This window comes from Aythya marila (genome assembly GCF_965140915.1).
Source record: "Aythya marila genome assembly, chromosome: 2".
NCBI classification, from domain to species: Eukaryota; Metazoa; Chordata; class Aves; order Anseriformes; family Anatidae; genus Aythya; species Aythya marila.
The window spans coordinates 578,915-593,744 of NC_139043.1; the positions used below are offsets into that span (position 1 = coordinate 578,915).

At 71.5% G+C, this 14,830-nt stretch overlaps 2 protein-coding genes across 3 annotated transcripts in view; one reads left to right on the plus strand and one right to left on the minus strand.

The window, feature by feature from the left end:
- Positions 1-9,079, minus strand: part of LOC309875195 (SCO-spondin-like) — a gene marked incomplete at both ends in the record, with an annotated part of 33,969 nt that extends 24,890 nt beyond the window's left edge. The window contains 28 exon segments of the mRNA XM_082754340.1: positions 71-301; positions 434-834; positions 945-1,038; positions 1,117-1,266; positions 1,377-1,486; positions 1,582-1,709; positions 1,832-2,034; positions 2,122-2,256; positions 2,340-2,596; positions 2,664-2,758; positions 3,113-3,293; positions 3,840-4,092; positions 4,638-4,803; positions 4,881-5,102; positions 5,185-5,357; positions 5,448-5,574; positions 5,646-5,784; positions 5,872-6,112; positions 6,586-6,748; positions 6,819-6,941; positions 7,121-7,206; positions 7,312-7,470; positions 7,645-7,747; positions 7,941-8,140; positions 8,226-8,396; positions 8,509-8,591; positions 8,701-8,913; positions 8,994-9,079. Coding sequence (XP_082610466.1) covers positions 71-301; positions 434-834; positions 945-1,038; positions 1,117-1,266; positions 1,377-1,486; positions 1,582-1,709; positions 1,832-2,034; positions 2,122-2,256; positions 2,340-2,596; positions 2,664-2,758; positions 3,113-3,293; positions 3,840-4,092; positions 4,638-4,803; positions 4,881-5,102; positions 5,185-5,357; positions 5,448-5,574; positions 5,646-5,784; positions 5,872-6,112; positions 6,586-6,748; positions 6,819-6,941; positions 7,121-7,206; positions 7,312-7,470; positions 7,645-7,747; positions 7,941-8,140; positions 8,226-8,396; positions 8,509-8,591; positions 8,701-8,913; positions 8,994-9,079 — 4,693 coding nt within the window.
- Positions 9,080-11,492: 2,413 nt separating this feature from the next.
- On the plus strand, positions 11,493-14,571 carry ZNF467 (zinc finger protein 467). Of its 2 annotated transcripts, XM_082753674.1 has the most exons (5): positions 11,493-11,537; positions 12,322-12,407; positions 12,592-12,699; positions 12,770-12,886; positions 13,044-14,571. In XM_082753674.1, the coding sequence occupies exons 2-5, from the start codon at positions 12,374-12,376 to the stop codon at positions 14,426-14,428; spliced, it is 1,644 nt and encodes a 547-aa protein (XP_082609800.1). In that variant the 5' UTR covers positions 11,493-11,537; positions 12,322-12,373; the 3' UTR covers positions 14,429-14,571. The 2 variants fall into 2 exon arrangements, with proteins under 2 accessions (XP_082609800.1, XP_082609799.1); XM_082753673.1 differs by lacking the exon at positions 11,493-11,537 and having other exon boundaries at positions 12,228-12,407.
- Positions 14,572-14,830: the final 259 nt, after the last annotated feature.

Below are 14,830 nucleotides of genomic sequence, written 5' to 3' on the forward strand. Positions count from 1 at the left end.
GGACAGTCCCCAGGGGCGATGCCACCACGGCGTGCTCATTCCCGTGAGCGGCATGGCCACGTCCCCTCACCTGGGCAGAACGCCTCGTCCGTGCCAGCCGTGCAGTCCTCTGTCCTGTCGCAGACAGCGGCCAGGGGCAGGCAGAGGCCGTCAGGGCACTGGAAGCGGCCGGCGGGGCAGACGCAGTCCCGCTCGTCGCTGAAGTCCCCGCAGTCGTCGTGCCCGTCGCAGCGGTGCGGGTAGGGCACGCAGCGCCCTGCTGCACAGCGGAACTCCCCGGTGCCGCAGGTCGGGCTGCAGCCTGCGGCGACAGCGGGCAGACCCCCACCGTGGGGCAAGGACCCCCCCCCACGGAGGACAGGGGTGTTGGGGCACCCTCACCACGGGGCACGGGAACATGCGGAGCCATCCGCAGGGTGCTGGGGCCGCTCACCTGCCTCATCTGAGTCGTCGGCGAAGCCGCAGTCCAGCTCCCCGTCGCAGACACGTGCCCGGGGGATGCAGCGGCCGCTGGCGCAGCGGAACTCCGGGGGGGCGCAGGCGGGCGGGGGGCAGCCGCCCTCGTCGGAGCCGTCGGCGCAGTCGGGCACGCCGTCGCAGCGGGCGCCCCAGGGCACGCACTGCCCCCCGGCGCAGCGGTGCTGGTGGGGGGCGCAGCGCGGGGCGCAGACCTCGTCCGAGCCGTCCCCGCAGTCGTCCTCGTTGTCGCAGAGCCAGGCGCCCGGCACGCAGCGCCCGCTGGTGCGGCAGGGGAACTCCGAGTCGGGGCAGCGGGGCTGGGGTGGGCAGGGCTGGGCGGTGGGCGCGCATTGCCACAGCCCGGCCGCGCACGTGCTGCGGGGTGGCCGGGGCTCAGTCCTGCTGCGTGGTGCCCGCCTGCCTGCTCTGTACCCGGTGCCGCGGTGGCACCAGGGATGGGGACATCCCACCCGCACCCCACTCACCAGTTCTTGCAGCCCTGCTGCACCCCGGCGCCGGGCGGGAAGGCGATGCCCTCCCAGACACACGGGCACTCGGCGGGGTCGATGCAGCTGCCCTCTGCCCCCAGACAGAGAGGTGTTGGTGAGCACGGCGTGGGCCATCACCACGGCAGCCCCACGGCGGCCCCACACTCACCGTGCAGCACCTTCCCCTCGGGGCAGAAGCAGCCCTCCAGGCACGACATGGTGTCGCAGTGCTCGGGCAGCTCCAGGCCGAAGTTTTGGCAGGTTTGGGGGCAGGGGGGGCCGCAGGCGCTGTACTCCTGCCCCCCGTCACACTGCAGGGCTGTAGAGGCAGGGGGGGTCAGGGGGCTGTATCCTGACAGCCCTGGGGCGAGCAGGACCCCCAGCCCGGACCCCCCCAGTCCATCCTTGGCACTGGGGACGGGGACTCACGGCACAGGTCCTGGCTCCTCCATCGGATGTGGACGCCGCGCTGGCCGCACTCCTCGGCGTAGGTGGCGATGGCCGTGCACAGGCACTCGCAGTCCCCCCCGGAGTCACAGCTGCCGAAAGGGCACAGCGGGGTGGTGCTGCGGTGGGGACAGGCAGGAGGGGGCTCGGGACCCCTCCCAGGGGGTGTCTGCGGCCCAGCACCTACCCGCAGGCATCGAAGACGCACCAGTCGTAGAAGCGCTGGCACGGCACCTCCTCGTGGCAGGGCGTAAAGAGCCGCTGCGTGAGGACGCTGCAGCGCTTGCGGGCCCACGTTGCCCGGTGTGGGTTCTCCTGGGGGAAAACTGTCACCACCACGGGAAGGAGCCCCCATTCCCAAACCATCACCCCCAAGCACCCTTCCCTCCCCCTCCATCCACCCGCAGCGGGCGCCTCCATCCCGTCCCGCTCCGTACGGTGCAGGGGTGCTGCGTGTCCGCGCCGTCCACCTCGGGGCAGAGCAGGCTGACGCGCCAGGAGTTGCCGAAGAGCTCGGCGGTGGGCTCCAGCACGCCCTGCCGGCTGGCCAGGTCGTTCTCCGCATCACGGTCAAAGTTCCCACAGAGCCCGGCCACGCGGCCCCGGTGCTGCGGGTGCAGCCGGACGTACACCCGCGTGCCTGGGGATAGGATGGGGCATGGCTCCAAGCAAACTGGGGGCTGCTACACATCCCCACACGGCGTCCTGCATCCCCCCCGGGTCTCACCTCCGTCCCAAAGCACCGTCAGCCCCAGGCGGGACAGCAGGAGCAGGAAGAGGCCGGCGCGCTGCAGCGTCAGCCCGCTCCCGCTGTAGGTTTTGGGGGGCCGCACCGAGACCCCGTTCACCGTCACGTCCCTCCCTGCGGGGCAGCGGGGCTGTGAGGGCGGCCGTGTCCCCCCACACACCCTGCATCCACCCCTCCAGCACAGGGCCGCTCCTCACCTCGCAGCATGTGCACCACGGTGTTGCCCAGCGCCACCACCACCGACTTGGTGCAGGTGACGCCGCTGGAGCCGCAGGGCACGTTCTCGGCGGTGACGGCGAAGAGCCCGCCGGCCTCGCGCACCAGCACGTACTCGCAGTCCCCCAGGAAGGAGAAGGCCTTCCCGTCGAAGGTGATGTAGTGCGGGTCCCCCGTGGCCACGCAGGTCCCCGCGCAGTCCTCGCTGCCGCACCGCCACCGCTGCCGCCGGCACACGCTGGGGGCACGGAGCTGAGCGCGGGGGCCGTGGCAGCCCCGTGCCGCGGTGCTGGGCTGGGGCTCACCAGGTGTTGCAGTCCCGGACGATGGTGTCGTTGGGCTGGTAGAGCCGCCCGTTGTGCTGGCACGGACACTCCTCCGGGGGCACGCAGCGCTCGTCCTGCGGGCGTCAGAGCCGTGCGAGCCCCCCGGGTGATGCGTGGGGACACCCGGGCACGGGTGCCAGCAGATGGGTTGGGGAATACCCAGCTCCTGCTGCCCCCCAGGGCCCTCTCCAGCCCCTTATAGCCCAGCTCTCCAGTGCCCCGTGTCCCCAAGACCGAATTCCCCAATGCCACACATTCCCCAGCTCCCTGGCACCCCACATCCCCTGCACCCTGCTCCCCAACATCCCACCTCCCCCCAACCACCTCCCCAGTGCCCCCCGTGCCCCATCCCTGAGCCTCCCAGTCCCCAGTGCCCAACCCCTCCCGGTGCCCACCCACGAGGGCAGCAGAGCCGGGGGGGCACCCACCAGGAAGACGGTGCCCGGGGGGCAGACGCAGCCGTCAGCAAGCCCCGGGCAGGTCCCGTTGGGCTCGGTGCTGTCGCAGGTGCGCAGGCAGGACCCGACGGCGTACACCAGGTCCCCGGGGCAGAAGGCGGCCTCGGGGCAGGGGGCATCGGTGCAGCTCCAGGAGCCCGTGGCGCAGACGCTGGGGTGGGCAGGGGGGGCTGCGGTGAGGGCCGGCACCCCCATGTGGGGCACCAGCCTCAGGGGGGTATGGGGTGGGTGGGATGGATGGGACCCCCCCCAGCCAGCCCCATGCTGGGGTCCACAGCATGCCCAGCACCCCTGGGGCCCCCCAAAATGCTGCTCGCAAAGGGAGGTGGCCTCCAGCAGCACCCAGGTCCCCACACGGCTATGGGCTTGTCCTTAGCCCCACGGGGGCAGCTGGAGCCTGGAGCTCGGCCCCCAGCCCCAGCAGGGGTCTGAGGACAGCGTCTTCAGAGGTGACACCGGCGCCACGTGGCAGGGACATTCAATGAAACCCACCTATCCTGCCGCACCGTCACAAACAGGCCATAGGGTGATTTCATCAGGTGTCTCCTGCCACCACCTCACACCTCCGGCACCGTCCTGTCCCCGTCGGGTCCCTGCTGCCACCACGTCCCCACAGGCTGTCCCCTGGGGCAGCCCATCGCCCCCCGATGACACCGGAGCCTGGGGACACAGAGCCCGGGGTCCCCGCGGCACGCACCAGGCGTTGCAGCCCTGCCGGATCTTGCTGCCCGCTGGGTAGAGCTCGCCGCCGTGCCGGCAGGGACAGACGTCCTTGGGGACACACTGCCCGCCGTCATCCAGCACCAGCCCCTCGGGGCAGTTGCAGCCGGAGACGCAGAGGCCGTCGAGCTCGGGGCAGGAGCCGGCCCCGTCCAGGCGCAGGTCGGCGCAGGTCCTGCCGCAGGGGCTGCTGCACTCCTGGAACACCTGGCCCCCGCCGCACTCAGCGCCTGCAGGGACGGATAAGGTGCAGTGACTGAAGGCAGCCGCCCTGCCCTGCCCTGCATCACCATATGAACCCACAGTGCCTGGCCCCAGAATGTCCTGGCCATCCTATGTCCCATCCCATCCGCATCCCATTCATCCCATCCCATTCATCCCATCCCCATCCCCATCCCCATCCCATCCCCATCCCATCCCCATCCCACCCCTTCCCATCCCCATCCCATCCCCATCTCATCCCCATCCCCATCCCATCCCCATCCCCATCCCCATCCCCATCCCAACCCATCCCATTAATCAAATTAATCCCACCCCTTCCCATCCCCAATCCCATCCCATCCCATTAATCCCATTAATCCCACCTCTTCCCATCCCCATCCCATCCCATCCCCATCCCATCCCCATCCCATCCCATTAATCCCATCCCATCCCCATCCCATCCCCATCCCCATCCCCATCCCATCCCCATCCCCATCCCCATCCCATCCCCATCCCCATCCCATCCCCATCCCCATCCCCATCCCATCCCACCCCATCCCACCCCACCCCGCACCGCAGAAGCTCTGGTTCCTCCAGGACAGGACCGCTCCCTCCTGGGCGCACTGCCGTGCGTAGGCAGCCAGCGCGGGGCACAGGCACTGCTTGCCGGCCGGGCAGGCGCACTCATCGTAGAGGCAGAGCTGGTGGAAGGGCTCCCTGTCCACGAGGTGGTGGCAGGGCTGGGGGCAGGAGGGGACACATCAGACCGTGCACACCGCGGTGCCGGCTCCTGGCCAGGCGCGGGGCTGCTCGGCACCTGGAAGGGCGCGCCGTGCAGGACGGCGCAGGCGGCGGCCGCGAGCTCCCGGCGCGGGGCGTAGGTGCTGCAGGGCTCGAAGGGGACGGGGCCGAGCACGGGGCAGGCGCTGGACACCCGGTACTTGTTGGCAAAAGCGGCGACACCGACCTCCACGTCCCCTGCCGGCGTGGCGAACTCGTCCCCCTGGTCCCAGTTGTAGGTGCCGCAGAGACCCCGCACCTGCGGCACGGGCACAGCGCTCGGGCATGGTCTGGGTGCCTGGCGAGGGTGCGAGGGGGTAGCGGCACCCAGAGGGGCTCACCTTGTTGGCGAAGACAGGCTGGAGGGTGATGTACGCCGCGGGGGTCTCCAGCCCCCACAGCACGTGGGTGCCGAAGGCCTGGAGCAGCAGGAAGGAGGAGGACGCTCGGCGCACCGTCAGCGCGGCGCTGGCGAAGGGCAGCGGCACCTCCCGCCCGTTCACCTCCACCTCGCCTGCACGGGGAGAGCAGAGACGGGGTGTGTGGGTGCGTGGAGCCCCCCCAGCCAGTGCCCGTCACCCTTTTGCCCCCCGTCCTGTGTCACCTGTGCTGCGCAGCCGTGCCGAGGCGCCCTGCACGGTGACGGAGAGCACCCGGAGGCAGCTGAGGGGCTGGCGGCCACCACAGGCCTCCTGCTCCGCCGTGATCAGCAGCGTCCCCTCCACGAAGTCCTGCGGGCAGAGAGCGTGCTGAGCACCCCCCCTCACCGTGCACCCCCTCCCCAAACCCCCTCGATCCTGACCTGCACCAGGATGTACTCGCAGGCACCCGGGAAGGAGAAGCGCCGCTGGTCGAAGGTGACATAGTGCAGGTCCCCCAGCACCGCGCACTCCGCCGCGCACCGGTCCTGGGTGCAGAGCCAGCGGCCCCCCCGGCACGTGCTGCGGGGACAGGGACGATGCAGGGGACACCGTGTGCCCCCACACACACTGTTTTTTCCCCCTTTCTGCCCCCTCCCCAGCACTCACCACCGGTTGCAGCGCTGGCGGATGCTCTGCCCCGGGGCGTACTGCCGGCGGCCGTGGAGGCAGGGGCAGGCGCTCTGGGGGACGCAGCCCCCCCTGGCCAGGTACAGCCCCGGGGCGCACTCGCAGCCGCTGGCGCAGTCGTCCCGGCAGTGCCCCTCCTCGGCAGCATCCATGGTCACACAGCTGGCGGGGCAGGAGGACACGCAGTCCGAGTACCGCTGCCCACGGCCGCACTGCCGCTCTGCGGGGCACCAGGGCGCAGCTCAGCCACATCCCAACACATCCCAACACATCCCAACACATCCCACCGCATCCGTCCCACCATGTCCCACTGTGTCCCACCATATCCCACCACATCCATCCCACCAAGCCCCCCACCCACCCACACAGCCAAGCCACCCGGCTGTGGGTTCAGCTCCAAGGCAGCAGCACCGCTCCCCTCAGCACCCCAGGCCACAGAGGGAAGGAGGAAGGGGTCGGGGAATGGGATTCACTCGGCTGAAAGCAGCTCCCTTTGCAGGGGTGCTGCCCTGGGCAAGGGGACCATGGGGGACAGGGGCAAGCGCGAGCCACCAGGGCGCACACACACACCCCATCAGGGTGCATGCACAACCCGTCAGGGTGCCCACAAGCTCCGTGGGTGCTGGCAGCACGCAGCAGGGTGGGGGGAGAGAAAGGGGCTGGGGACCCGAGCATCCCCAGGCACATCCCTACCGCAGAAGCCCGGTCGGCGCCAGTCGATGTAGGCTTGCCGCTGGGCGCAGTCCCGCACGTAGCCCGCAAAGGTGTCGCAGACGGCGGGGGGCAGTGAGGGTCCCGCGCCCCCCTCCCGGCAGTGCACATCCAGGCAGGCCTCGTAGAAGCCGTGGGGCTCGACCTGGTGCAGGAGGCAGCGTTAGGGTGGTGGGGCCGTGCGCCCCCAGCCCCGTGGAGCCGGTGCCACTCACCGCGCCGTGGCACTGGCTGAAGGGCTCGGTGAGCAGCTCCCCGCAGACAGCCTCGGCCGCCCGCCGTGCTGCACTGCCTGCTGCACAGCCTGGGCCGGGCTCCACCGCGTCCCTGCAAGAGAGCTGAGCACGGGTGGGGGGCATCAGAGCGGGGGCAAACCCGCGAGGGACCCCCCAGCACCCCGCTGTTGGGAATGGGGTTGAGGTGACAGCCCCAAAGAGCCCAGCTGGGTGCTGGGCACGGTGCCCCGCTCTGCTCGGCCACATCCACTTTGTTTCCCAGCTCTGCCCAGCCCCGGTACCTCGGAGCTGGCATCGGGGATCCTCCAGGAGTTCCCAAAGCTGGCAGCAAACGGGGCCACGTCCCCTCCGACCCGCAGGAAGTCATCTGCGGGCAGGGGATGCCACAGATGCACCACCCGTCCTCAGCACGGCCACCCCTGGGACTGCCACTGCTGCGCCATGCAGGGTGCCAGCGAGGGGCCGGCCTTACCGGCGGGGTCGTCGTTGTAGGGGCCGCAGAGCCCCCGCGTGCTGCCCCAAAGCTCGGCGCTGACCGTCACGTAGCTCGTCCCGCGCCCGTCCGCCTTCACGCGCACGCCCAGCCCGCTCTCCACGGCCACAAAGTCCCCGAGCCAGGTGATGCTGATCCCTGCGAGGACAAAACCGGGGTCAGCAGGGCACGGGGACGGGGAGGGGACCCGGTGGGGCACCGCTGCAGGTGGCCCCCCTGAGCTGGCACTGTCCCCCTGCAGCACCTCGTGCCACAAGGCACCAGGTCCCCAGCGGTGCCGCATGGGGACAGGAGAACCCAGCTGCCCCTCACCGCCGTGCAGGTGGGGCTGTCCCTCCGGCACCCCCACGCCGTTCACGGAGACGTTCCGGCCCCGTGCCACCACCGTGTCCAGCCCAAATGTCATGCGCAGCACCTGCGGGACAGAGGCCGTGAGCAGGGGGACAAGGGGGGGCACGGCAGGGACCCAGCAGCCACGGATATTGTGGCACAAAGCGGGGCTGGAACCTCTGCCCCCGGGGTGACAATCCATGGCTAACCCCAGCCACCCTCTCCATCCACCCCGTGCACAGCTCCCCGTCGTGTGCAGCCCCGGGGATGGCCGATACCTGCGGGCTGCCCATGGCGATGGTGACAGCCCAGGTGCCATCTGCGGAGGCTGCCAGGCTGTAGGCACACTCGCCCTGGAAGTGGAAGTGCCTCCCGTCGAAGCTGCGGTACCGGGAGCCGGCCCAGGCGAGGCAGCTGGCGGCAGGACGCTGGTGCCGTGCGGCCGAGCCCCGCGGAGCTGCGGGCAGGGGCACGTCTCCTGTGCCGGGGGGCGAGCACCGCTCAGCACGTGCCTGGCGGAGCCCCGCGCCCGTCCCCCTGCAGCTCGGGACCCCCAGACCCACCGGCGAGGGGCTGGTGGGCGCAGGCGAAGCAGAGCGCCGAGGAGGCGTTCCTCCAGCTGTGCCCCCAGGGCTGGCGGCAGCACTCGGCCATGCTCACGGCGGAGAGGTTGCGGGCGCCCGGCGCGTCCTGGCACTGCCACCCGGCGTAGCAGTGCCCCAGCGAGCCTTCCCCTGCGGCAGAGGGATGCAGCTCGTCCCCGTGGCACTGCAGTGGTCCCCCTGCTGCCTGCCAAGCCCAGTGTGCAGGGGACCACGGTGCCACCACGCCTCTGCCACCCCCTACCCTCGGTGCAGTGGGGGCCGCTCCAGCCGGCGCAGCAGGCGAGCACCGTGCGGTTCCTCACCACCGGCCGCGTCTCCGGGGGTCTGCGGGGCCAGGGGAGCCCTGAAGTCAGGCTGAGGGCAGGGGGCACGGGGACGGGCATCCCCTGGTGCCCCCTGCCCTCCCTGACACCACGCACCCCCTGGAGCTCACTTGTAGACGTAGCACATGGGGGTGCCGGAGCCGGGCTGGGCGCTGGCAGGGGGGACGCCGCGGTCCCCTCCGTAAGCCTGGCGCATGCGGTCCCGGTCGATCCTCCAGCCCGCCAGGCTGTACTGGTACATGCTGGGGCAGGGCACCACGTCCTCACGCCGGGGGGACACCACCTCCTCCTCCGTCACCGGCACCGTCTGCTGGCACCACCGCCTGCCACGGTACCCGGCCACCCGCCGGCGTCACCGGGAGCCTGCGCCAGCCCGGCCCCACTCTCCCCACGCAGGACTCACCCCTTGGCAGCCTCGGCTGCAGCCCAGAGCAGCAGCGAGGCCAGGATGCCCGTGCCCGTGCCACCGGGCTGCCGGGGCCGTGCCATCCCCGCCGTGGCTCGCCGCTCCCTGCGAGCGCCGGCCAACCTTTGGAGAGGAGGATTTGGTGACGGCGCTGCTGGAGAGCCCACAGAGCCTGGGGAGTGCCCAAACTTTCCCCCCGGGGATGGTCCCTGCTCTTCTTCACCTCTGCACGAGGCGTAAAGGCAGAGCTGGGGGTCCCTCCCCTCCCTGAGGGTCCCTGGTGATGGGGACAGGGTCCCAGACCCCATGGGTGTGCCCAGGGGGTGTCCCCTGCTCAGTGGGACTGTGTCGGGGCTGGAGCTTGGGGGACGGTGCCCGATGCCCCCCGCTCCCAGCAGAGCCCCTCACCTGGGGCTGCCCGGACCCGCAGCGCTCCGTCCTCTGTCCCTGGACCTCTCGCAGCCCCAAAATCGCCCCAAGGGGCAGCTTTTTATCAGGTGGGTCCGGCCGGCCAGGGCCAGCTGCGGGGCTGGCGATTGGGCCCAGCTGCCTGCCGTGGGGACCCCCCCGTGGCCCCAGGGGAGGCCGATGCCGTTTCTAGGGCAAAACGCTGCGGATTGGTGTCCCTGCAGCGGCTGTGCCCTGCCCGGCATCCTGCCCCACGGCCCCCCTGCCCCAGACACGGATGCTCCTGATCCCCACGTCCTGGTCCCGCTCATCCCCGCCAGGAATGCAGGGGGGGGGAGCACATCTCAGCCCCCAGACCCACAGCAAAAGGGCCCCACAAGGACAGGGACACCTCAGGGCAGCCCCACAAGCCTGTGTCCCTGCCCCACAGCCCTGCGTCCCCCCAAGTCCCCATGCTCCACAGCCCCAGCCCAGGGGGACCCCAGCCCCACAGCTCCCTGCTGGCTGCTCCCTGCCCCTCGTTGGCCCCCTGCCCTTCTCCCAGCCCCAGAGCCATGTCCCCCTGTGTCCCCATAGCTGTGTCCCTGTGTCCCCATAGCCATATCCCTGTGTCCCCATAGCTGTGTCCCCCTCTGTGTCCCCATGCCTGTCTCCCTGTGCCGTGTCCCCACGCCCCTGTCCCTGTGCCCCTGTCCCTGTGCCCGTGTCCCCGTGTCCCCACGCCGCTGCCCCCTCCAGTGCCGGGTTCAGCCCCAGGCAGCTGCTCAGCTCAGCACTGCATGGCTTGGCACGGCTCGGCACGGTACAGCATGGCTCGTCTGGGATTGGCATGGCGCATGACAACGCAGCACAGCACGGCATGGCATGGTATGGCACGGCTGGCACAGGTCAGCTCGGCTTGGCACGGCCCGGCATGGCTCAGCACAGCTCAGCACAGCTCAGCACAGCACGGCACGGCACGGCTTGGCTCAGCTTGGCACGGCACAGGGCAGCTTGGCATGGCTTGGCACAGCCTCGGACAGTTTGGTTCAGCTTGGCTCAGCTTGGCATGTCACAGAGCAGCTTGGCATGGCTTGGCACATCCCAGGACAGTTCGGTTTGGCACAGTGCAGCTTGGCTCAGCGTGGCCCAGCACAGCTCAGCACAGCCCAGCACGGCCCGGCACAGCTTGGCTCAGCTTGACATGTTACAGGGCACCTTGGCACAGCTTGGCACATCCCAGGGCACCTTGGCACGGCTCGGCACAGCCCGGGACAGTTTGGTTCAGCTTAGCTTGGCACGGCTCAGCATGGCTCAGCACGGCCCAGCACAGCTTGGCTCAGTTTTTCATGGCACAGGGCAACTCGGCACAGCTCAGCACATCCCAGGACAGTTCGGTTTGGCACAGCACAGCTTGGCTTGGCATGGCTCAGCATGGCCCAACACAGCTCAGCACAACCCGGCACAGCTTGGCACAGCTTGGCACAGCTCAGCACAACCCGGGACAGTTTGGTTCAGCTTGGCTTGGCACAGCTTGGCACAGCTCAGCATGGCTCAGCACGGCCCGGCATGGCTTGGCTCAGCTTGGCATGGCACAGGGCACCTTGGCACAGCTCGGCACATCCCAGGACAGTTCGGTTTGGCACAGCACAGCTTGGCTCAGCTTGGCATGTCACAGGGCACCTTGGCACAGCTCGGCACAGCCCGGGACAGTTTGGTTCAGCTTGGCTCAGCCCAGCTCAGCACGACCCAGCACAGTTTGGCACAGCTTGGCACGGCACAGGGCACCTTGGCACAGCTCGGCACATCCCAGGACAGTTCATTTTGGCACAGCACAGCCCTGCACGGCTCGGCACGGCTCGGCACCGCTCGGCACGGCTCGGCTCGGCTCGGGGCGGCGCCGCTCGGCGGGCGTGCTGCCGGGAGCTGTAGTCCCGCTGCCCGCCTGTGCCGGTGCCCCGGGGCCGGGGCCGCGCGGCGGCGGCGGGGGGGAAGCGGCGGGGCCCCGGGCGCGCTCCCGGCTCCGTCCCGGTCCCTCCGGGCGGCGGCGGCGGCGGCGGCGGCGGGGGGGACCCCGGCGGGGCGGGGGGGGACCGGCGGCCACCGCGGGCGGGCGGGCGGGCGGCGGGGCCGGGCCCGGTGGCGGCGGCGCAGGTAGGGGAGGCGGAGGGGGCCCGGGGACACGGAGAGGGGCGCGGGGGGGGGAACGGGAACGGGAATGGGAACGGGAACGGGGCCGGGCCCCGCTCGGCGGCGAGCACCGGGGGGCGCGGGGGGGTGGGGGAGGCGCGCCCCCGGGGGCTGGGTGCGGGGCTGTGGGGGGGTTTTGGGGGGTTATGGGGGTTGTGAGGGGGGTATAGGGGGTTATGGGGGGTTATAGGGGGGTTATGGGGGTCGTGGGGCTGGGGACAGTGGGGTGGGGGAACCAGGGGGCAGTGGGGGGCGCAGGGGGGACATGGGGCAATTGGGGGGGACAGAGCAGGGCTGGGAGGGGCTGGGGGGGCACAGGGGCAGTGGGGGGCACGGGGGGGACATGGGGAAATTGGGGGGGACAGAGCAGGGCTGGGAGGGGCTGGGGGGGCACAGGGGCAGTGGGGGGCGCAGGGGGGACATGGGGAAATTGGGGGGGACAGAGCAGGGCTGGGAGGGGCTGGGGGGGCACAGGGGCAGTGGGGGGGACATGGGGCAATGGGGGGGACAGGGCAGGGCTGGGGGGGGCACAGGGGGGGACATGGGGCAATGGGGGGGGGGACAGGGCAGGGCTGGGGGTTGGTGGGGGGCACAGGGGTGGCAGGGGGCATGACCCCTCGGGGTGCCCGGGATGGGGCAGCAGTGCTGGTGCCGTGTCCCCACTGGGGGCGCTGGGGGTGAGGCTCCTGCTCCCCAAGGCCGGGGGGCTCCAGCTGCTCCCCTCTGCTTTTCCCAATGCCCCCCGCAGGGGCTGAGCCCCCCCCCGAGTGCCGACGGGAGCGGCCGCTGAGGACGGCACCATGAGGGAGAGCTTCGACGCCCTGCTTGCCCTGGGTAAGGCAGCGGCACCGAAACCCACACCGGAGGCTCTGGGTTTGCTCCCGTGCCTGCCGCAGAGCCACCAGCTCGGGGGCCCGGCCAGGCGGTTGGGTTTTGGTGTGTGGTTCCCGGTGGGGAGCCAGGAGCCGGGATTGGGAGCCGGAGCCACCCCGGTTCATCCCGGTGCTGTCCCACACAGGCGTCCCCATCACCAAGCCAGAGCCGGTGCCGCACACGGAGCAGGCGGAGGAGCCGCGCACCCAGGCGCCGGCGGAGGAGACGGAGGCAGCGGGCTGCGCCGGCTCAGGTTGGTGCCAAAACCCTGGGGTCCCTGGATCTGGAGGGGCCCCCGGCTTTACCACGCTTTCTCCTGGCAGCGAGGCTGCTGGTCCCCAAGGCGGAGGCGCTGCCTGAGGGCGATGGCGAGGAGCAGGCGGGCGGCGGGGACGCGGGGGCCATGCAGGGGCACGGCAGCCTGGAGCTCGGCTGCTCAGGTGAGGTTCATGTTCCGGCACCGCCAGCTCGTGGCAAACCCACCGGTCGGCACGGTGCGGGCACGCTGGGGGCACACGGTGAGAATCACTGGGTTCCCCTGGCGGTGCCGCCCGGCGCGCCGACCGCGTCCCCACGGCCCCGCTCTGTGCCCCGCAGAGGACTGGCTGGTGCGGAAGGTGAAAGTGGAGGACGAGGACGAGGAGTGGCCGGCCGGCCTCAGCGCCGAGGCCCTGCTGGCGGGGCAGCTCCCGGGCAGCGCCTCCCCGCCCGCCGCGGGTGCCTGCAAGCCGGAGCCCCCCAGCCCCGGGGAGCCGGCGGAGCTGGGCTACGGCGCGCTGCCCGCCTTCGCCTGGCCGCTGCTGGGCGAGGGCTTGGCCGGCCCCGGCGCCTGCCAGCACTGCTGCTGCGCGGCGCAGCCCCGGCCGTGCGGGCAGTGCGGCTCCCCGGGCCCCCCGCGCCCCTTCGCCTGCGCCCAGTGCGGGAAGGGCTTCGGCAAGAAGGCGCACCTCACCCGGCACCTGCGGGTGCACACGGGCGAGCGGCCCTACCCCTGCGCCCAGTGCGGCCGGCGCTTCCGCCAGAAGATCCACCTCCGCTCCCACCAGAAGACGCACACGGGCGAGCGGCCCTTCCCCTGCACCGAGTGCGGCCGCCGCTTCCGCAAGAAGACGCACCTGGTGCGGCACCTGCGCACCCACACCGGCGAGCGCCCCTACGCCTGCGCCTGCTGCGGCCGCAGCTTCGCCCACAAGCAGCACCTCCTGCGGCACCAGCAGCTGCACGCCGAGCCGGCCGACGGCGCCGCGCTGCCGCCCGCCGAGCAGAAGCCCTTCCCCTGCCCCGAGTGCGGGAAGAGCTTCAGCTGGAAGAAGAACCTGACGTCCCACCGCCGGCTGCACCTGGAGGGGCGGCCCTTCGCCTGCGCCGAGTGCGGCCGCGGCTTCAGCGACAAGCGGCACCTGACGGCTCACCTGCGCGGCCACATGGGGCTGAAGCCCTACGCCTGCCCCCACTGCGAGAAGACCTTCAGCCACAAGCCCAACCTGACCACGCACCAGCGCACCCACACGGGCGAGCGCCCCTTCGCCTGCCCCGACTGCGGCCGCGGCTTCGCCCACAACCAGCACCTGCTGCGGCACCTGCGGGTGCACACGGGCGAGCGCCCCTTCGCCTGCCCCCAGTGCGGGCGCTGCTTCAGCTCCCGGCCCAACCTGATCGCGCACACCAAGGCGCACGCCGGCGCGCGCCCCTTCACCTGCGAGCAGTGCGGCCGCGGCTTCAGCCGCAAGTCCCACCTGGCACGGCACCAGGCGGTGCACACCGGCACCCGGCCCCACGGCTGCGCCCAGTGCGGCAAGCGCTTCAGCTCCAAGACCAACCTGGCGCGGCACCAGGCCGTGCACACCGGCCACCGGCCCTACATCTGCACCCAGTGCGGCAAGAGCTTCAGCCGCAAGACCCACCTGCTGCGCCACGAGCGCACCCACGCCACGGCGCCCGCGCCCCGGCAGAGCTGGGCGGCCCCGGCCCCCGCCACCTGAGCGCCAGGAGCTCAGCCCCTGCGCCGGCACTGCGGTCGAGGAGAGGAACCGGCTGCTCCGACGTGGGACGTGCCGCCGGCTGCTGGCCCCCGTTGCAGTGCCCGGCTCCGGGGACCCGTGTGGCATCAGGATGGGGAGAGGGACAGAGATGTGCTCCTGCTGATGGGGACAGTGCAGGGCACCCGACGATGCTCTTGGCCCCGGCACTGGGACGCTGCGTCTGGGCTCGCTGCCCTTCTCCAGGAAGGGACCAGCGAGGTGGCTCCAGCACCGGAGCGCTGGCCTGTGGCAGGGCTGGTGGACCTCGTGCAGCGGGGCCAGCACCTGGGGGAAAAGCTCCCCGCAGCCGCACGGGGGGCACGAGCCCTGCTCCCAGCCCTGCCCGGGCCTGGCAGGCTCCCC